The sequence below is a fragment of the Humulus lupulus genome, chromosome 2 (genome assembly GCF_963169125.1).
Source record: "Humulus lupulus chromosome 2, drHumLupu1.1, whole genome shotgun sequence".
NCBI classification, from domain to species: domain Eukaryota; kingdom Viridiplantae; phylum Streptophyta; class Magnoliopsida; order Rosales; family Cannabaceae; genus Humulus; species Humulus lupulus.
In genome coordinates this window covers 3,000,793-3,023,835 of record NC_084794.1, presented here as the reverse complement: position 1 = coordinate 3,023,835, position 23,043 = coordinate 3,000,793, and the positions used below count along the sequence as shown (strand labels likewise).

The following is a 23,043-nucleotide window of genomic DNA, read 5'->3' as shown; positions in this document are numbered from 1 at the left end:
CACCCGAACGGAGCAGTCAAAGTTTCGTTGTCAAAACTTTGACCGCACTTTCCGGCGAACCCAGACCTCTGTTTGGTGAGTGGGGTGGCACCGTTGGAACCAGTGTGAAGGGAGGAACGTCACCCACTAAGTCATTTCAGTAACTCACCGTTTTTCTTCGGCGAAATTTTGGGTATCTCCGCCACTTTGGATGCATTTTTCGGCGACACCGGAGGTCAGTTGAGCAAAGGGGCTGTACTTCCGTGATGTACTACTCGAGAGGATCATTTTGATATATGCCATGCATATATTCGTCGACGTTCCCGGTACCGCTATCAACTGCTAGTGTGCACCGCTTGGGTGAGATTTCGGAACTTGAATTTTTAAATATGGTCATATTATATGTCGTTGGACACGATTTTTAATAAGGAATTCAATAATGATAATCGTTTGCTCATTTGATGCTCGTAGGAAAATCGTGATATATAGATCCAATTTAATTCACTCTAGGATAATCGTTAAGGTTGGGAGTGTCGCTTGGGGCTCAGACTGAAAATTCGTAAGAGGTAGGGACTCAACTTGACTATTGGACTTGTTGTACTCTTATTGAATTGCATTAACATATTCCAATTTTGATATTTATAAAGTGTTTGAAAAATGGAAAACTTAATCTGCATATTTTCTGTTCTGTTCTGAGGGCACGAAGTGCCAAATATATTATTTTGTTCACTTAATTATGCAGGTTATGATTTTTGGGTTTTATACAAATGCAGCTGTTATGCTGCCCAATTTTCTAAAATAAAAATTGAATATGTTTATTTCTTTTAATGTTTACCTGCATTTGGTTATAGCGATGAGAGCCATAGTGATCATGATTTGTGCATGTTGTTTCATGACCTAGTCTCTGTGTCATCATAGGTAGATCAGGTGTCCACTCACCTGTAGGTGTAAAGACCTAGCATTTGTATACAGGAAGTGTTTTGAGCCTCCCCATTGTGGTGGTTATTAGGTCTGGTTACCCGGTTTAGGATGTTGGATTTTCTATGGTGGGTAACGGGAACTAGGGGTCTAGTGGACTGTGTGATGTGCACTGGTAGCTATGCTCTTATGATTATTTATGGTTTCTCTCTATTTTGGTTTATACATAAGGGAAATTTGCGGCATAAATACCTATTTTGTTCATTTTGTTGCTAATAAGTACCCAATTTTTAAAAATTGCGGCATAAATACCCGTTTTGTTCATTTTGTTGCTAATAAGTACCCAATTTTTAAAAATTGCTGCATAAATACCCGTTTTGTTCATTTTGTTGCTAATAAGTACCCAATTTTTAGACTCTGCCGTTGGTACCCACTTAACAGAGTTACTATTAAGGACACGTGTACTGTCCTGATAATTCTTCTTTTTTTTTACCTAATTAATTAAGAAAATACATAAAACTAATAAAAATAAAAATTAGTACTCTAAAGTCTTACAGACAGATGACATCTGATAGTAAGTACTCTAAAGTTTCCTCTTGGACTTTTTATCGGGCTAAAAATAAAGCTAGACACATTATTGATGGTACTTATTGTATTTTCTTAATTAATTAGGTGAAAAAAAAGAAGAATTATCAGGACAGTACACGTGTCCTTAATAGTAACTCTGTTAAGTGGATACCAACGACAGAGTCTAAAAAGTGGAATTTTGAGTATTAATGCAGCAATTTTTAAAAATTGGGTACTTATTAGCAACAAAATGAACAAAATGGGTATTTATGCCGCAATTTTTAAAAATTGGGTACTTATTAGCAACAAAATGAACAAAATGGGTATTTATGCCGCAATTTTTAAAAATTGGGTACTTATTAGCAACAAAATGAACAAAATGGGTATTTATGCCGCAAATTTCCCTATACATAATGATGTATGTTTTGTTTTAAAAAGCTAACCATGCAGGGGTTTTTATTGAACTTTTGAGTCCTATGTTATTAGTTGCTTTCCTACTGGGCTTTACAAGCTCACCCCCTATGTCTCTCCCATTCCAGGATCCTAGTGACGAAAAATGTGGATAAGGTGAATTATCGCTGAAGCTAATGTGTTTAGATCCCTAGTTCTATCTTTTGAACATTATGTATTTAATTTGGAACCTATCGGTCTCTATATCTAAGTTAGCTATGTAATAGTTAGAAATGAGGAATGGTGGATGCTAAGTATTATTTTGGTGTTTTATGACTTATTAAATTTAACTGTTTGGTGACTACATAACTGTTGGGATATTATTGTTCTATGTATTAAGATAAATGATCCTACTTTTATCCGTAATATTTTCATATATAATTATAAGTGTTAATCCATTGTCTTGACTTATAATTATAGTAATATTTAAAATAAATTAAAGGATCATTTATAAAGACTATTTTCCACCAAGGGTCAAAGTTTGACCTTTGACCACCCAAGTTATGGATATTACAACTCTGCCACAGCCTAGGGCTCGGGTTGTGACAAAAGCTGTGCAATCCCACATCGCTTGGGGAAGGTCAAGTGTGATGATTCTGAGACTGTGTAGGTATGGACTACACAGTTGAAGATGGCTTAAATGGATTGATGGGTACTACCTATGCTAACAAGATGCATCTTCTTTTCGATAACCCATCACTTGAGAACTCCAAAGTTAAGCGTGCTTGACCTGGAGTAATCTCAAGATGGGTGACCTCCTGGGAAATTTTCCCAGGAAGCATGCAAGTGAGGACAAAGCACGCTGGAAAGACTCGTGTTTGTTTGTAGGACCAGTTGTCATTCCAATAAGCAACCATAGTGACATGGGCGTTACAAATAGTAACATAGCCTTTCCCTAGCCGGAAGTGTGGTCGACGAGGATGTCGGACCCCTAAGTGTGGGTGATTGTGACAATCAGAATCCCGTGATCCACAGAGGGAAAAACTGGGTAAAAGTTTTGCAATCCCACATTGCCTGGGGAAGGTCAAGTGTGATGATTCTGAGACTATGTAGGTATGGGACTACACAGTTGAAGAGGGCTTAAATGGATTGATGGGTACTGCGTATGATAACAAGATGCATCTTCTTTTCGGTAGCCCATCACTTGAGAACTCCAAAGTTAAGCGTGTTTGACCTGGAGTAATCTCAAGATAGGTGACCTCTTGGGAAGTTTTCCCAGAAAGCGTACAAGTGAGGACAAAGCACGCGGGAAAGACTCGTGTTGGTTTGTAGGACCAGTTGTCATTCCAAGAAGCAGTCATAGTGACATGGGGCATTACAGAAGAGATATAATATCGCTGGTGTCATGGGCCCTTCCATTTCATCTCATGGTACAATGACTTGAGGGATGACAAGACCCTAAAAGAATTGGTCTGGAGCTAGAAGGGAGCGTGTCTGACGAAGTCCAAGAAATCCTAGAAGTAAGTCTTCAAGGGTAGCAAAGCCCCAATCCTCATATGCTCGCGGCTCCAGGCGGTGAGCTTGACTTTATGGTCGAGATTGCCATCTCACGGGGCGTAGCAGTTCCTTTCATTCGAGGTTGGTGGACAACTCATCAGTGTACCAGAGAGTTTAAGGCCATGATAGGCCAGCAGCTCGGATATATGGTTGGTGGACATGACTGAGCTCCAGTAGTGCTCAGTCTCGAAAAATTTCTCCTTTGAGGTGGGGACTGAAATAATTTGGGAGGTGGATGGATGAGCTGAAGAGTCCTCCATTATGGTAAAAGACAGGGCACCAGGTGGAAAGGCAACTGCGACTTTAAGCTTGGGGTCTAAGGGAATGGGCCTGATCTCAGGGTCTAGGTCAGGATAAGCCGCCACTCGGAGTCTTTTCCACTTTTTCTCTTCGACCTCGTCTATCTGATGTCGAAAGTGGTCTCGTATGTCTTCTTGCTCACTCCTCTCTTTGTGCTGGCAGATCAGTCACTGGTTTCGAGTAAAATGTGACTTAGGAATGGATGTTGATGGGTAATAAAGGATAAAGAGCTCGGGCCCCCACCGATTCTCAGAGTATTGGGACATCTAAAAATGAATAAAAAGGTGAGAGCCTATTATATAGAAAATCATAAGGAAATTATAATTTTGATAACTCGAGTTCGAAAGCTCGAGATAACAAGATTGCCTCAATCGAGATTGAAGGCTCAAAAGGGCGAGATTGAGTCAAATGTCATTCCTGAACTATTGTAAAGTTCGCGCATTGAGGATGCACCCATGTGAGAGTGGGGAGGTTAATACTAGTTTAAAAGAATCCCAGATTTTCAGAGAAAAAGTTGGCAGTTACCTGAAAAGGTGATATTTTTGGGATTCGTGCGTTTAAAACCCTAAACAAACAAAAACTCTATTTCTTAAGCTACACGAAACCATCCATTACCAAAAAAACTCCATTTTTACATGTTTGTACCAGAATTATTTTTGGTCTAAACTGTGATTATAGCTACTCCAAATCTACTCGGAGCAAAAGCTTGCCTAGTGCCAAAGTGAAGCCTTAAAAAAAAATTGGTAAAAACTAGTGAAGGTATTCTCATGAATAGAAGAAACACATAAAAAAAAAAGTATATACCAAAGTAAGAGATTCAAGAACAGAAACATACACAAAGTTGTTCGTAGATATGATGACATCGTAGACTGAAGAAGCGGTGTCAAAGGTTGAAATAGTACTTTGCTTTTTGGGCTTTGAAAACATGCAAGGAAAACTTCGGTTCTTCCTTTCTTTTTCTCTGGTTTGTGTTATATGAAGAAGTAAAAGTGAAGAACGAGGAAGAAGGTGGGGTATATATATACGTCAAAGAGGGATGTCAAAGGTCGAATTGATTCGAGTTGAGAAATGATCTGATTGATGGGGTTTAATTCTAACAATGGCGGAAAAAAGGGGTTATATGAAAGGACGTGTGCATAAATAGGGAGTACTTGAGTACTCTGGGTGTGCAATCCCCGAGTGACGCGTGTCCATACTCGAGTGTGGTAGGTGGCACGTTTTTGAAAGATGAAGTTCAAAAGTTTCCTTCTTATAGGATTCGAACCAATACTTTTGAGGGGGCAAAATGTTACACCCAAATTTCGAAATCGTCATAAATAAGACTCGAAGTGTAGGCTCGTAAAGTGTAATTAAGCTCGAAAATGTCAAGTAAGGGCTCAACACTTGTATAAATTAACATGTTTCTTGATTTGCTCCTATTGGTGATCAAGCACCAGTTAAGAAGATTCGAGCTTAAGCATCAAGCTCGAAAGGATGGATCTTCTCCGGAGTATTTGAGAGCAATTACCTTCATTGCAAACTCGAAAAATGTTGATCTTCGAGGGTTAAGATCGATGATATTGCTGGCTAAAGGTGAGGCTAACCAGAATAATGAGCTTATGATGTTGGTCGATCTCGAAAGTGTGTAAACTGTATGTTTGAGGTCGGAAACCCAGTTTGGGCGCGGTGGCTTTTAGGAAATCTCTATTCCTTGGGGATTTGTTGATATCTGATAATTAATCCCGATTATCATGGGATATTACACGATTAGTATATTTAATTATATGTATTTCAAATTTGAATCATAACTTTTCGAATTAAAAGGGAAAATATTTTGTTAACCAGTCTATAAATAGACTGGAGAATTTTATTTGTAGATACGCACAATTTGGCACTGAGAATACTCTGCTAAATTGCTTTGTTAAAGCTTTAAGAGAATACCACCACTCAACAATATTGACTCGTGGACTAGGCAGATTTTAACTGCTGAACCACGTAAAATCCTGATTGTTCTTATTTATTTTCTTAATTTAGTGTTTAGTGTTCTTCAGATTTAAGTTGACGAAAAACAATGTCAACAACATACATATCGTTTTTTTTATTTTATAAAAGTGCGTGATAATTTATTTTTTATCAAGTAATTGAAATTTTTCTTCATTAAATTTACCAAAGGACATTATGAGATAAATTAGAAACTAAAAACAATTTATGCATGTATATTACAATATGAATTTTTCTATTCTTATTTTATTTCTATTATTTTTTTTTAATCATTATTGTATTTTATATATATATATGTCATGTAGTCATGTAAATATATATTTATGTTAACGTTGTGCTTAAATGTCATATATGTAAATATTATTGAATATTTATAAATCTTATAGAACTATAATTGATTTTATTATATATATATTTAAAAAAAATAGTGAATCATTTTTTATTAAAATTATAGATAATATATATATATCACAAATTAACGGATCAAGGGAACAATTAACAGGACAGCAAAATTGTAGTTTTCATGGAAAAAAAAAACCGTTTTTGTTAATAATAATATCGTTTTTATGATAGTTGTCGTTTTGCATTAAATTTATCGTTTTTCAAATGTTGTCGTTGTCTAGTTAAATTACCGTTTGATAAAATCTTGTCGCTTTTAAAGTATACAGTCGTTTTCAAAAAATATTATCGTTTTATGAGTAACATCGATCGTTGTTCAAGAACATTGTCATTTATGACGAAAATTGACGTTTTATTGAAGAACATTCTCTGGGTAAAAGTTAGTACTCCATATTTTGACAAACAATGACTCGTCTAACTTAATTTTTCGCTTTTCAATGTGTGTGTTATATATATATATATATATATATATATAGACAGTTTCTATGTAGAGAATTATACATAACTTCCCAAATTTTTACAAGTAAAAAAAAAAAAAAACTATATTTAGAAAATTGTTCTCAACGTCAACCTTGAATTCAAACTTGTTTGTCTATCCCATATTCCAAATTACATTTTCACCATCACTACAACAACAAAAGGTGCATCAATATAGAGCTAATCATGCGCAAGAACGTAAGAATTTTAGAAAAACATTCAAACCTAATAAAATTGAAAGCCATTTATACATATATAAACCTAGTAATAAAATTTACAAAAATAAATAAATTGAAAGCCATATACAAAGCATTTTTTTCTCTTCTTTTCTTTCTTCCTTAACAAATTTCTACATGACGTTCCTCTGGCTATCTTTCTCTCTCTCTTGGAAGCTCTTCACATTGTATGATAATATGAAACTTTAATCTTGATAAATTTTAATATATTTCTTTTGTAGTTTTGATTTAATTAATTTCAATATAGCCATAATCTTCTCATTTTTTCTCAGGTTATGGTTAATAAATGGCGTTAAAACTCAATTAGTTCCAGCAGTTTTTCTTTTTGGAGATTCAGTACTCGATGTTGGCAACAATAACAATTTACCAACTGTTATCAAATCCAATTTTCTTCCTTACGGAAGGGACTTTACCAACCACACCCCAACCGGTCGATTTTCTAATGGAAAATTAGCCATTGATTACTTAGGTAATTAATGTAATAATCTCCTCTAACCAAAAACATTAATTAATTAATTCATTCATCCCCTGATTAAATATATTAATCATATTCTCTAAGTCATTGTTAATTACTTAATTTTATCTTTTCAATCGCAGTTGACACTCTCGCATTCGAATCTTATCCATCTGCTTATCTAAACACAAATGCCACAGATAAGAATCTTTTGATTGGAGCAAACTTTGCTTCAGCTGCTTCAGGATATGATGATTCTACAGCTGACTTATATGTAAATTACACCATGTTTTCTTAATTAATAGCTTTTAACCATAGTATATATATATATATATAGGGTAGCACTTCGGTGCAGCCAAGGTACGGTTCGTGCATTTAGACAATTTTTTTTCCAATTTTTTTTTATGACAATGTACATTGTTGTCATTTAAGACATCCTGCAAATTTTCAAAAAATTTAGAATAGTTTACCGTGCTAAAAGCAATGTTCAAACAGTTGAATTTTACACCCGCATATAAAAAATAAATACGAATACAACAACCTTATTTTTGGCACCGTAAACTATTCAGAAATTTTTAAAATTTTGCAGAATGTATTAATTGACATCAGTGTACACTTTCATAAAAAAAATTTATTTAAATGTTCCAACCGTATGCACCAAAATGTTGGCTGTACCGAAATATCCCCTATATAAATTGATTGTGACATTTTTTTTTCTTTTCATTATGATAAAAAATTAGACTATCATTAAACATATATGCATGGTTGGATTTTGTAGCTTACAGTTTCATTAACGAAGCAGTTGGAAAATTATGGAGAGTACCAAAGGAGAGTAGTAGGAATGGTGGGTGAAGAAAAAGCTTCGTCGATATTTTCAGGTGGTCTTTACGTAATCAGCGCTGGAACAAGTGACTTTCTTCAAAACTATCATATTAGTCCCACTCTTCAGGCTACCTATCCAACAGCTGAGCAATATTTTGTTCCTCTTCTAAAAAAATATGCACAATTTGTTGAGGTATTATTTTATCAAATATATTCACTTTTATTTGTCAATTAATCTAGAAAAGCTTATCTATACGTTGATTTTTCATCTACATGCCTTAATTTGTTTAATTCTTCACATGTTAAGTATATATAGGAGCGGTTGTGGTGCATTATCGGATTCATCTACGTGGATAAATTATGATCCTAGTTTTATATCTAACTGTGTACAATTGTAATTATAGTAAACCTCCCACACTTAATAGTTAACTCTGGAGTTAATATATTATTATGTCAATCGAGAACAGGGTTCAACAACTTATTTCGCACACAATGGTATGTAGCAGATGTTTGGAACCCTGTTTTCGCAAAAGAGAAATATTATGCGTGGAATGTTTACTATAACTGCAATGTATACATCTTTAGTGATTTGTATACATACAAAAATTTATTTAATAATAACACATGATATGATGCACCTAATAATAATAAACCATTTGACATGTATTTAATATATTATTAAAAGAAATATTTATCATGGTGTGATTTATATATATATATATATGTAGAATTTGTATTCGATGGGAGCAAGAAAGATTGGAGTAACTTCATTGCCACCACTAGGGTGCTTGCCAGGATCCATGACATTATTTGGTTTTGGAAATGACCAATGTGTGGAAAAACTCAATTATGAAGCTCTTTCGTTTAATAAAAGATTAAACTCAACTTCTCAAACCCTACGAAATAGATTATCCACCTTAAACTTGGTTGTCTTAGACATCTACCAACCTCTCTACAATCTTATCAAAAATCCTAAAGAACATGGTACGTACCATATTTCTTTCCTTTTATCTTTTATTTAGTTCATCGATCAATACATATTATAAATTAATTAATGATCATAATATATAACTATTTTTTTATAGGATTTAAAGAGACAGAGAAGGGTTGTTGTGGAACAGGGTTGGTAGAATCGTCAATTCTATGCAATAAATTGTCGATTGGAACGTGTTCGAATGCATCTGATTATGTGTTTTGGGACTCTTTTCATCCTTCAGAGGCTGCCAACAATATACTTGCTAATGATATGATCACTGCTGGCACTTCCCTCGTCTTCTAATCATAATTATTATTATTAATTATGTCTCTAATTGATGTTTAAGAAAGTGTTAATACAAGTCAATTTTGTAATAGTCACTATTTTCTCATCCTATTATTGTTTAAAATTTTCCCTTTTTGTAAATCGCTAACTTATTAGTGATATAAGTGCCAGCTCATCTTGGCAATTGGTTTTTCAGTTGTTAGTGAAGCTAGCTCACTCTCTTTGATTCTCTAATTGAGTCTCTACAAGTGTATTTTTATTCAAGTTAACTCAACAAAATGTTAGGTTGTACACATTAAATTTTCAAAGGCCTATATATAATTGTGCTATGGTGGTGAGTTTTGTATTGAGTTAATAGGACAATGGTAGATTATACACTACAGAAAAAGAAGAATTTTATTGGCACAGTATTTTAATGTCCTAAAGATATATGTGGCATTTATATCAGATTGCTAAAATACTATTATGTTGGAAATGAAGTTCAAGAACTTTAGATGAATCTTAGTGAACAAGAGATGAATCTAAGAACACAAATCAGTAAGACTAGCTATCAAACAGTTAGAAAACGAAAAGCATGAAAGCATAAATCAATACAAGTATATATATTGGTTGAGAACAAGATCAATGTGCTCTTGAACCTAATCCAGTTTTAGGAACCGATATCTCTTCTTTATTCACTCAACGAAATGAGTACAAAGCTTCAATGAAACTTTTTGGAACAATCTTGGATCAAACTCTCTAAACACTCAAATCACACAATTGTTTTCCTCTCAATCCCTGAGCAAGCATTTTCCCAACAATTGTATTTCTCAATACAGTTCCCCAATCCCTGCTCTCACAACCTTTCTCAATACTCATTCCTAATTTCCACACTTTAGCTCTCTCATCTAATTTGGTATTTCTCTTGTTTCATCTGAATTTTTTTCTCTGCTGTCATTTTATAGACCAAAAACTAAAAATAACATTATAGTTAATGGATTTATTATGACAGTTGTGAATCAAACATTCCGCTAATAGAATTAGTTGGGATTTGGAGAAACTACTCCCACATATTCCGTGGTGTAGTTTCAAAAGTTGGAGAGTTTTCATTTCCTTTGATTAGTAAAATTTCATTTTGTGTGTGTTTCGAAAAGATTGACAAAATTTGCTAAAATTGGGCATGATATCTAGACATGAGAGTACAGGTCGCAAGGCATTATTTTCAAAGAAAAAAAAATATATTTATATATGAGATAATGAATCATATATGTATGTTATAATAATAAGACATTGCTCTCAAGTAGCAAGGCATAATTATTTTCATTGTACGGCCTTCACAATTGATACATAAATAGTACAAATAGACACTAAAAATAGTGTTCTTAATTTACTTGATTAAACACACGTACACAAGAAATAACAAGTCATGAAATTCAATATTAAAAAAAAAAGCCCTTCATTAACATTGGGATATATATTATTAGACCAGGGAAAGACCAGCACTGATTAAAGCATTAGCAAGAATTTTATTGGCTGCCTCGGAAGGGTGATAAGCATCCCAAAATACATACTCAGATGCATTGTTACATGTCCCAATTGCCCTTCGGTTGCATAGTAGTGAGGTTTCTAGTAACCCTGATCCACAGCACCCTCTCCTTGCTTCAGAAAACCCTATAATAAAAACATAATATCACATTATATAAATATTTAATTAGGGGAATTTTACTATAGGGGTTTTATTTTAAGTCTTATTGGTGGGGCTCTCAGTGTTCTCGACCCGTGAACAGTTTTCGGTGCAATTTTTTTTATGATCGTATATATTGTAGCTATTTAGAACATCCTGCAAATTTTCAGAAAATTCTGAATAGTTTACAATACCGAAAATTAGGTTCAAACATGTTATTGCACGTGTGACTAATTTTTTTTATGCGCGTGGAAAATAACATGTGTTAAACCTAGTTTTCGGTACTGTAAACTATTCAGAATTTTTTGAAAATTTATAGGAGGCTCTAAACAACTACAATATACATGTTCATAAAAAAAATTGCGCCGAAAACTGTTCACAAGTCGAGAACACTGAGGACCCCATCAAAAGGACTTAAAGTGAAGTCCCTGTAGAAAAAGTGTCATATTTATTTATACGCTATATGACCAAAAAACTATAACAATTGCTATGTAGGTATCCAAAAAAGCTCGATATATATACATATTGGGGCTAAAATTAAAAAAAATTATTTTGTTAATATTGATAAATTTAGCGAACAACCATGAATGAAAAACACGATCGAAGAGGTACCATTTTCAGCAGGCTGCGCAATAAGGTTGCGAAGAGGTGTGTAAATATCCAAGACAACCAAGTTGAGACCAGATAACCTGTTTTGCAAGTTTTGAGCTGTGGAATTGAGTCTTGTGTTGAAGGAAATAGCATCGTTGTTTATTCTTTCCACACACTGATTGCTCCCTGATCCAAACAATGTTATCGCAGCTGGTAGGCACCCCATTGGTGGCAATGTTGTCACTCCAATCTTTCTTGCTCCCATTCCATACAATTCCTTTATTACATAATAATTTAATTAATATATTTAGTTTTTGATTCATTATAAATTCTATTGTACTATTCTGCCGGGTCAAATTGTCATCCCTACTTATTACGTACCTCGATAAATTGTGCAACATTTTGGAAGAGAATGTTGAAAAATTGGTCGATGGTATAGGTGTTGTGAAGAAGAGGGTTGATGTAGTAGTTTTGGAGAAAGTCACTGCTTCCAGAACTGATTAGGTAAATTCCATTAGAGAAAATGGATGAAGCATTGTTTGACCCCACCATGGACACAACCTTTCCTTGGTAGTCTCTGTAGTACCCTAGTTGTCTCGTTAGTGGGATTGAATGCTGCAAAAAAAAAGACGTAAAAAAAATAGAGAGTGACTATTTCTATATATAGAGAGGTATATAGATATTTTTATATAATGACAAATATATATAATATATGTTTATGTATTTAATTACATATATATTTGCTGTAGGGTCAAAATAGCCAGAAGCAGCAGAAGCAAAGTTGGCCCCAATCAATAGATTTCTTCCAATAGCTCTTCTGCTAAGATAAGCTGGTGGGTACGAACTGAAACCAAGCATCTCAGCTGTGCAACAAAACCAAAGAAAAAGCACCAAATACCAAAAACTCATTAGAGAAATTTACATAGATGTTGAAGGGTTTTTAAGTAAATTGAAATAACATGACGACCATATAATAGTAAAGAGATCAAATTTAATTATAATATAATATTCCAAATACCAATTTGAATAATGTTCCTTTAAAAATATGTAGCTTTCATTGTGTGCTTTCTAAATTAAACAAAATCTATTCGAAGTGTATACGTATATGGAATAAAATTACGTGTACTTTGTATAGTTATATGTATATATACCTGTGAAATCAGTGGCTAGCTTTCCATTAGAAAAACGACCAGTTGGCCTGTGACTGACGAAGTCTCTGCCATAAGGAGGAAAATTTGCCCTAATAATGGTGGCTAGTTGGTTGTTGTTACCCACATCAACCACTGAATCTCCAAATATAAACAGTGCTGGAACTAAGGGCTGCCCTTGAACCAGAGACAAAATAACCAAAATAACTGTACCAAAAATGGCCACGGAGTAACTTTGGGAAGCCATATTGTATATTGATATTAATTCTTGTATATATATATATAATCTTAGCTAAAAAAATTTAATTTTGGGAATGCAAAAATTTATATAGGCCTAAATGTGATATATATAGCCATTTATTTGAAAGAGAATGAGAGTTGCAAGAAATCTATAGCACTTTTTTTTTTTTTTTTTTAACTTTCTTGATTGTACATGGTCTTTCGATTGTTTGTATTAGAAAATTAATTGCCAGAAACTTTAGATTAATACAGTTCAACTAGCAAACTTTTTCTTTTCTCCATACTTTAAATTACTATATAGTTAATAAATATTTGTTAGGTACTAGGCCAGCTATGCTTTACGAGTCCAAGCTGATCAATATTTAATTTGTACAAAATAAACTATATATGTTTATATGTAGTGATTAATGATGGTTAATTTTTTTTATTTATTTATTATTGTTATTACTTAGAATTAATATTGAGTAAAACCAATACGAATGATCATTTAGATTTGATGGGTCGCCAGAAACAGTGTAATTTTCTTATAAATTAGTAGGTCAAGGGTATCTATTAATAACCTTGGAATAGTCTTATATAGTCACATAGGATTAAAATTTTATATATGTATGGTCATAGTTTTCTTGTGGACTCTAATTTTTGCTTGGCTTATCTCTAAAGAAAATGACATCGTCAATGCCCTTTATGTTTGATTTGAATAAGACAATGAGAAAAGAAACCTCTTCTACGTACCCTTTAACTACTATTATTATTTTTAAGGAAAACCACAATTTTATCAAGTGTAAATTTGTACACGAGAAAATAAAATACCAAAACAAAAAGATGGATGGTTGTGGAGTGTCTTGATTATATATCCTTTGAGCTGTTCTACAGCTTCTAGGACACCCTTTTTTTTTTTCTTGTCAAACCCAAATGAAAAGTAAGAGACTTAATTAAAAGCTTCAACTAGATACTTTGAATGAAATCTTTATATGATCTTCGATCAATCGGAATCAGATACCAAATACTTAGAAATAAAAGAAAGAAATTTATTGTGAATTTGTTAAATATACTGGCCCAGTAAAAAGAAGCCCATAAGTCAAACTGGGCCAATATGTTAGCTACTTTCATGGAAACTTTACAAGAGTTTTGTTTGAGAGAAATTTACAAAAATACCTTAAGTTTTAAAAATAATACCAAAAATATGTAATCTGTACAAAATTACAAAAATAATGAGTGGCATAATCATAAATATGATTTTTTTTTGTAAACAAAGTTTACAAATTTGTAATTAAAACTTACAATTTTGTAAACAATATTTACACACTAACTAGAAAGTTGTAACAAACGATTAAGAACCGTAACAAACTGTTATCCGTATTTTTGTAATTTTTATAAAATTCTATATTTTTAATTTGCAGTGCTAAGTGTAATTTTTCCTAAACAAAAGGGCCTAAAAAGTGCCACATATAAAAATAAATAAAATATATTGTCCATTATTTTTCTTTTGTTTCAAAAAGTGATACATGATCAGGTAAGAAAAGATAAAAATATGTGTAATAAGATAATTTTTTAGGTATGTTAAGTATATTTGAAAAAAAAAAAATGTAAGGTAATATAGAAGAGAGAAGCAAATTTTCGAAGAAAGAAAGAAGAATGCAATTTCCTCAAAATTACCTTGGAAGCTTCTTCTTCTCCTAATAATAAGACATTGACGATTGACTTCTACACTTGGCATACTTTTTAATTAATGACTCAGTCTAACTTATAAATCTCCTTTGTCTCAGAATTACACGTAACATTCACACAGTAACCATTAATATCAATTGGGGTCCTTATTTACTTATTTGTAGCATTTAACTCGCCAAAAATTTACTATTTATTAGTTACACACTTAAGTCCTTGATAACATTTTCTGTTATTTGTATCTATATTTTTTTTTGTTGGAGAGTGAAGGTTAATTTTATCTATCTAGAGCTTGATATTAGTGAGAATATGAATGTAAAATAGGGATAACTTGAAATGTACCCAGATTTAGGATTAGTTAACCAAAAATAGCTACTAATAACATTTAGTTGAATATTACCCACTTTTTTAATCACATTCCTCATATTACCCTTAAAACACTACTAGAAGTCCAATGTAAAAATCTCAATCTTTGCCTAAATATGTTATTTACTTCCCTCTTTAAATAATATTCTACAAGCTCCACTAGTTCAATATGAAATGAGAGGGATATAATAGGTATGTTAATGAAATATTGGGTATTAAGGTGAAAATCTAAAATAATGGGTGAAAATGAAAGAGGTTCCTTTAAATTGGATACCACATCTAATTTCTACAATGTAATAAGCAACACAATTATTATTTAAGAAGAAGAAGAGAGACAGAGAAGTCCTTGGCAAAATTACCTATTTTTTAAAATCATTTTGCATTCTAGCCTAATTTTAATAATTCTTTGCAAAATTGTCTCTCATAATTTAGACAGCTAGTTGAAAATTTAGATAGGTGGTCGAAAAATTCAAACAACCGGTCGAAAATTTTAGACAGCTGGTCGAAAAAATTACTAAAAATACAGAATCAGTAAAAAATTACAAAAATACGAAGTGGCATAATCATAAATACGGATTATTTTTTTGTAAACAAAGTTTACAAATTTGTAACAATACAGTTTTTTTGTAACTAAAGTTTACAAATATGTAATTAAAATTTACAAATTTGTAACCATATGTTACAATTTTGTAAATAACATTTACAGACTAAATAAAAAACTGTATCAGGCGACTACAGAACCGTAACAAGTTATTATTGGTATTTTTATCATTTTTGTAAAATTCTTTATTTTTCAAATTTTTTTGAAATTTACAGTGCTAGTACTAGGTGTGATTTTTCCATAATATTTTAACTTTGCAAAGCCTAAACAAGACAAAGTTATTCTTTTCACTGTATAAAATAATGACAAAATCAGACCTTTCATGGGGTAGGGTATATTGGAATCGGTCCACACGATTATATATCGAAGAAAAGTATCATCATCACGAACCTGTTACAAGATATCATCATCCCTAAATTTATTTGGGCCACTCAAAATATGCTATCAATAAGTACAAAAAATGCCGCCTGGGAATTTTAAATCGATAATATAACAAATTCTATGTGATCGATTAAAAAGTCATCTACGTGTATAATTTTCTAACAATGGGACTACTTCGTACCAACTTCCTATTTATAATAATTTCTACATCGTAAGATCAAATCAGGATCAGAAACAGGAAAGAAGATGAAATAGTAGTCTCACTTATACATTAATTATATTTGAAAAGTTGAATTAATAGTCAAATATCCAACCTTTTGGCAGGTGTGACAAGTCAAAGTTCAAACCCAAAAAATTGCATATATAACGAGCACTCGAGATTCATTTCTTTCTTGTCTCAAAAATTGCATACACAACACCACAAATACTCTTAATAAGCTCTTCTTCTCTTGTGATAAAAAAAAAACACCTTCGTCGCAAGTTTTTCTATCTTTGTTGATTTTAGTTCTTAAGAATCTGAGTTATTTGTTATAGTAAAATGGAGAGAGCAAGGTCATTTTTACAGTCTCCAACTTATGATAATGTCATCACTGTCCTTAGCATCGATGGTGGTGGGATAAGGGGTATTATTCCCGGCACCATTCTCAGCTGTCTAGAATCCGAGCTTCAGGTACGTACAAAACGACGCCGTATGCATATATAAATAAGCTTCGTTTTAGTTTATTAACTCTCTCTATATATGTATATGTATGCAGAGACTAGATGGTGAGGAAGTAAGGATTGCAGACTACTTTGATGTGATCGCTGGAACAAGTACTGGTGGACTCGTTACAGCCATGCTTACTGCCCCGAATGAAAACGGTCGACCCTTATTTGCTGCCAAGGATATCAACGATTTCTACCTCAAACACTGTCCTAAGATTTTTCCTCAAGATAGGTAATGAATAACAGTGCAATACATTATCATATAAAAGATATAAAATAGTTATAAATATTTGAAAATTCTAGAGTGCAAATGTTTTTGGGAACACCAGTGCCCCTTTTTTTAATTTTGGTTGTAGTGGAATGATTTTCAGCTTAAATTTATTTGTTATGATCGTGTAAATTGTAGTTAGTTAGAGCGTCTTACAAATTTTCATAAAATTTCGAATAATTTACAGTATCGAAAATATGGTTCAAATAAGTTATCTTCCACTCCTATAAAGAAAAAATAGCCATCCACATGCAATAAATTATTTAAACATTGTTTTCGGCACTGTAAACTATTCAAAAAATTTCAAAATTTTACAAAATTCTCTAGATAATTATAATATTCATAGCCCTAAAAAAATTGCCCATGATAATTGGAGGTATACCTATTTTTAGGAGTGGCACTCTAGACTACACGTACCCATAATATTATATATATATATATATGAGAACCTAATTAGTATATGATGTATAACTAATTTAGGTTATGCATAGTTATTGACGTTGGAATTTTTTAAATTCATATGCAGTAGTATTCCAATATTTGGGGGTGCGGCGGAGACAATTAGATCTCTAGTTGGTCCAAAATATGATGGTAAGTATTTTCGCAGCCTACTCAAGGAGACATTAGGAGAGCTACGGTTGAGTCAGACATTGACCAACGTTGTTATCCCCACCTTTGACATCAAACGCCTCCAACCCACTATCTTCTCTTCCTACGAGGTAAATATATAATTCTATACATGGTGATATAGTAATCATCGTTATTAATGTGATTTAATGGTTCATATAATTATTATTATTATTAGGTGAGAAAGAATTCAAGCCTAGATGCCCTACTCTCTGATATATGCACCGGGACTTCGGCAGCCCCAACCTATCTTCCGGCCCATACTTTCGAAACCAAAGATTCCAACGGCCAAGCGATCAGAGAGTTTAACCTCATCGATGGTGCTATGGCGGCTAACAATCCGGTACATATTATATTGTCGTAAATTAATATAGCTTTACTTTAAGCTCTACCAGTAGACTTTCATTATTTTTCGACTCATGAACAGTTTTTGGCGTAATTTTTTTTTATGATCGTGTGTATTGTAGTTGTTTAGAGTATCATGCAAATTTTCAGAAAATTCCGGATAGTTTACGGTATCGAAAACTAGGTTAAAATATATTGTTTTCCACGCGCATAAAAAAAAATTAGTCACGTATACAACAACATATTTGAACCTAGTTTTCAGTACCGTAAAATATTCAGAATTTTTTTAAAATCGCACCGATGTTCTAAATAGCTACAATATACACGGTCATAAAAAAATCGCGCCAAAAACTATTCAAATGTTGATAATACTGAGAGCCCTACCGGTAAAACTTAAAATAAAATGATAATTTCCATATATATATATATATTTCATGAATGAACTTATTTATTTTCATCATAATCGATGGATCAGACTTTGGTGGCTATGAACGAAGTGTCAAAGGACATCAACTCAGGGAGTAGTTTCTCTGTGACCAAGCGTACGTATGGGCGATGCTTGATCGTGTCGTTAGGAACGGGTACGCCAAAAGCTGATGACAAGTACAACGCAGTCGAAGCAGCCAAGTGGGGTGTTCTGGGGTGGTTGAGCAGCCACCATTCCACTCCTTTGGTCGATATTTTCACCCAAGCAAGCAGTGACTTGGTCGATTTTTACCTCTCCACACTATTACAGGCTCTAGACTCTGAGACTCACTATCTTCGTATCCAGGTATATATTTCAATGATATCTTCTATGCATACATGAATTGCATTAACTGTATATGTATATAACGGTATTAAAATTAATCAATGCGCGCAGGATGATACATTGGCCGAAAAGGTATCTTCTGTAGACATTGCCACCGATGAAAACCTTAACGAGCTTGTGAAAGTTGGAGAGGCTTTGTTGAAGAAACCTGTTACGAGAGTTAATTTGGAGACAGGTTTACAAGAACCTTGTCATGATGATGTTACAAATGAAGTGGCTATCAAAAGGTATATATATAAGGTGTTTCTGTAGGTGCATTAGGGTGGCATTTTTCTATTTTTCGCACGAAAATTAACCAATTTGTTTTTAATGACAGCGTACATAAGAGTTATATTAAGTATTTCATTAATTTTTTTAAGAAATTATAAATAATTTATAGTGTCGAAATTAGAGTTTAAATAATCTGTTTACCACGAGTATAAAAAAGATTAGGCACACGTGCAACTGATTGTTTAACTCTGATTTCAATATCGTAAATTATTAAAAATTTCTAAATAATTAAGGAGATATTTATTATAACTATAATGTACTTCATCATAAAAAAAAATAGAATATAAAGTGTTAAAATATTCATATATATGTAAGTACTCTTTAATTATGCAAAATTATATCAATTTATTTATTTATTTATTTTGGTGCAGGGTTGCGGAAATACTTTCCCGGGAAAGAAAGACTCGTGGTGAGGATAGAAAGGCAATCTAAAAACTTGAGGGATAGGCTGATCCAATTATTTTGTTAATATATTAGTTACTACAAAAACAATTCACATATAGTATGTTGTGTTCTGATTGATTACCACTATTTATTTATTTGTAATAATTTTATATATGATTTAACACTTCATGATTAATTTCATGTGGTATATTTGCTTGTATTATTTTATCGTGTGTACCATGGATATTTAATTTTTCAATAAGAAAATAAACCGAATTGTGACTAATAATTTCAACTCCTAGCTATCAAAGATATGTTTATATATAAATATATATATAGAGTAGTGATTGTTAATCTTTATATTTATAGTATTTTCGATATATTGATAAATTGTAATTTTTTTTTTTTTTTACATGTCAGTATACTGTCAAATATCATTTGTATATCATTTGGACTATAAGATTTTCATATTTCGCCGCCTTTGAATTTTCGCATTCTTAGAACTTAGAAATCTATATTTCAAACATGATAGTGTCGCCCTAATTGACCTATACATAATGATAATTCATATGATTATAATATGATTGATTACAATCCTATAATATTTTATTGATGAAATGTAAAATTTAGACATCTAATATGATTATAATTTAAAACTACATATTTATAATTATTAATTTAATTACGTACATGTTTTGGTTAATTCATTTCATATCATTTGTATATTTCGCGGACTTTGTTTCTCTAACTTTATCAGTCAAATATTCAAAAATATCATTTATATATTTCGCCGACTTTATGAGTGTCTCTAACATTATTCTTCAAATAATTCATAATGATTTGAATATTTTGCCGACTTTGTGAGCGTCTCTAATATTATTATTTGTCAAATATTGGATAATAGATTTGCATATTTTGCCGCCTTTGAATTTTCGCATTCTTGGAACTTAGAAATCTAAATTTTAAACATGATAGTGTCGCCCTAATTGACCTATCCTAGCTAGCTAAGATGTGGCGCCACCTCTTACGAATTAAACTAATTGTGTATGGATTGTTTATCTTCTAAAAAATATAGTAAAGTTAGGCATCCCTTTCATGTCTTTTTCAGTTTATATGTTGCCCTAGACAAGAGTTGATTGGTTTAATTAATATAATAAAGAAGAAGTCACAAAGTTAATTATGATCTTAATTAGGGTTTTTTGCCTAACTATATAGCCAATATCACACGTTAGTCTTCATTCGATTGATCACCTAATTATTAAAGTTAACTTACCTACTATTCTCGAGTCTCACCTACAATTCTCACGATATATATATTCTTCAGTGAAGAGATTATATATAATTTTGGTACACATATAGTGAAAGGATAAGATAGGAATATTATGTGAATATCTCTAATATGAACAAAAGTTAATTAAATATCACAAACGTACTTGCACGGAAATGCTGTCAATTATACTGTTGGGGTCAAATAAAGAAGTGAAATTACAACCATGATCTGGTCAAAATTGGATAAATTTTCCATTGAAAATATTAGCTTTTCTCCACTTTAATTTCATGGTCCCCAATCAGAAAATGTTAAAGTTAGAAAATTCCATGTACTTTGAAGCTCCTATATAACTACACCCTAGTTTCCCCACCATGAAATTCAAGTACAAGAAACTGATCGATATCATCCATTTCTTTGAGAGACATAATAAGTTATATCATATACAAAAAAACTCTTTAGATAGCGCTAATATATATACTTCTGATCGATCTCTTGCTAAGTATATATAACTGAGAAACATTTTAGTTATGGAAGGAACCAATGGTTTTTACTTTAGTTTTTATGTTGGATTTACTTCGGTTTTCGCTTAAATTCGTAATTGCAGTAGTTCAGGACAAAGTTAAAAGTAGATAAGAACCGAAGTGAAAAATAGACTTTCTACTTCGGTTATTATGTAAAAACCGAAGCAGAACCCCCCTCTAATTTTTTTTTTTAGAATAATTATTTTTAATTATTTTAAAATGACCCAATTCTATTTTTATATTTTTTTTGTCCTAATTTTTTTAAATAGTCTAATTATATGAATTTATAGTTATACATATTTTTACAATTAGAATTAGTTATGATTTTTTTAATGAAAATATGCTAACTTTCATTAATTAGAAATGTCATACATAAGCATAAAAATAAGTACTTAAGTAAGATAGCTAGCATTAACATTAACACATTTACATAAAACTAAACTTAGAACTAAACGAACTCATAAATAATATAGGCTTACTAATAAATGTATGTCATCAATCGACCTAACCATTCGTGTTGGATTGGAAAGAGGTCTGCAATCACTACAAGAAAAATAGTTTTTAGAGGCGGAAATATTACCGACGGACTTAGTCCGCCGGTAATGTGCAGTATATTAGCGGCGGAGTACTGGGTCCGCCGCTAATAATGAGGAAATCAAAATAAAAAATTAATTTTTTTATTAGCGGCGGACTTTCCTATTATTAGAGGCGGATTATCCGCCGCTAATACAATGCCTGGAGACCAGTTTCAAATTTATTACCGGCGGGGATTTTACCGGCGGGGTTATGGTGATAGCGGCGGGACTCGTCGACGAGTTATGGTGATACCGGCGGGACCCGCCGGTAATAGTATAATACCGGCGGGTTAATAGCGGCGGACCCGCCGGTGATAGTGCATTACCGGCGGATTAAATGCGGCGGGACCCGCCGGTGATGTTGTATTACCGGTGGAGACCTGCCGGTAATAATATTATATAATGTCTGTTAACATATTTTGCTATTTTGTTCCGACGTCCCGGCCCATTCTTCTCCCTCACCTATTCTTCTCTCGACTGCCATTTTCTTGGACCCCATTCTTCTCCCGTCACTATAATTTACACCACGTTCTTTACACCAAGTCGCCATAAAACTGTTTCCCAGTTCGTTCTCTCTCTATATATATATATTTATATATATCTTTATTTTTCATTTTTCACTTCGATGTCATTTATAGTTTAACAAATTAATCACTCATTGCTACTTTGTTTCAGGTGGCTTGTGACAACTTGGGTTGATTTTTACATAATCTTCGCTGTTTTATCGGTATGTTCTATATATATATTTGCTTAATTTTGGGAAAGTATGTCTGAAATTGATTGTGTGTATGTATTTTTATATCAGACTTGGATCGTTTACAAGGAGTCCACCTGGTGTAGATCCCTACTTTGGATATTTTTCTTTGGGGTATTTGGCAAGTATGATTCCTTATCCTCCTCTAAATCTTTGTGTTACTCTGTTTGTTTGGATAAATAGCTTTTCAATGAAGAAAACTCTGTCTATTTCGGGTGCTGTTTTTGCTCAAAAGCTGCATTGTTGTGAATGAGAAAAAGTATTATTACATGCCACTAAGTTTATTTTTCAATCAAATGCTCCTAGTAACACATAAGTTTCTTAGTTCACTCTCTGTTATGTAATGTACAATTTAACATTGGAGTTAGTTTGAAATTTTTCTTTCTAAGAATTCTTGTTCTTATTTCAGCCCTGTTTTAAGTATCTACATTTTTATGCTTATTAAGCTAGTTTATCTTTTACTATTTTTAATTAATTAAATAATAAAAGTTTAATTCAACACTATTTAATTAAATAAT

The 23,043-nt window shown here is 32.5% G+C and overlaps 3 protein-coding genes and 1 long non-coding RNA gene across 5 annotated transcripts; 3 read left to right on the top strand and 1 right to left on the bottom strand.

The window, feature by feature from the left end:
- Positions 1-5,108: 5,108 nt before the first annotated feature.
- Positions 5,109-9,358, top strand: LOC133820003 (GDSL esterase/lipase At5g03810-like). Its single transcript, XM_062253399.1, has 6 exons — positions 5,109-5,314; positions 7,025-7,272; positions 7,401-7,531; positions 8,036-8,272; positions 8,808-9,063; positions 9,165-9,358. The coding sequence occupies exons 1-6, from the start codon at positions 5,109-5,111 to the stop codon at positions 9,356-9,358; spliced, it is 1,272 nt and encodes a 423-aa protein (XP_062109383.1).
- Positions 9,359-10,615: 1,257 nt separating this feature from the next.
- LOC133815775 (GDSL esterase/lipase At5g22810-like) lies at positions 10,616-13,091 on the bottom strand. Its single transcript, XM_062248576.1, has 5 exons — positions 12,746-13,091; positions 12,327-12,457; positions 11,976-12,209; positions 11,616-11,871; positions 10,616-10,990 (listed from the first exon to the last, which is right to left on the bottom strand). Exons 1-5 carry the CDS (start codon positions 12,987-12,989, stop codon positions 10,800-10,802), a joined length of 1,056 nt encoding a protein of 351 aa, XP_062104560.1. The 5' UTR covers positions 12,990-13,091; the 3' UTR covers positions 10,616-10,799.
- Positions 13,092-16,380: 3,289 nt separating this feature from the next.
- On the top strand, positions 16,381-19,733 carry LOC133816895 (patatin-like protein 2). Of its 2 annotated transcripts, none has more exons than XM_062249219.1 (7): positions 16,381-16,665; positions 16,751-16,932; positions 17,498-17,687; positions 17,774-17,938; positions 18,416-18,712; positions 18,803-18,978; positions 19,393-19,733. In XM_062249219.1, exons 1-7 carry the CDS (start codon positions 16,534-16,536, stop codon positions 19,451-19,453), a joined length of 1,203 nt encoding a protein of 400 aa, XP_062105203.1. In that variant the 5' UTR covers positions 16,381-16,533; the 3' UTR covers positions 19,454-19,733. The 2 variants fall into 2 exon arrangements, with proteins under 2 accessions (XP_062105203.1, XP_062105202.1); XM_062249218.1 differs by having other exon boundaries at positions 16,382-16,665; positions 17,495-17,687.
- Positions 19,734-22,278: 2,545 nt separating this feature from the next.
- LOC133815774 (uncharacterized) lies at positions 22,279-22,651 on the top strand. Its single transcript, XR_009884835.1, has 3 exons — positions 22,279-22,335; positions 22,447-22,498; positions 22,577-22,651. It is a non-coding gene; the product is annotated as an uncharacterized LOC133815774 (long non-coding RNA).
- The last annotated feature ends 392 nt before the right edge of the window (positions 22,652-23,043 follow it).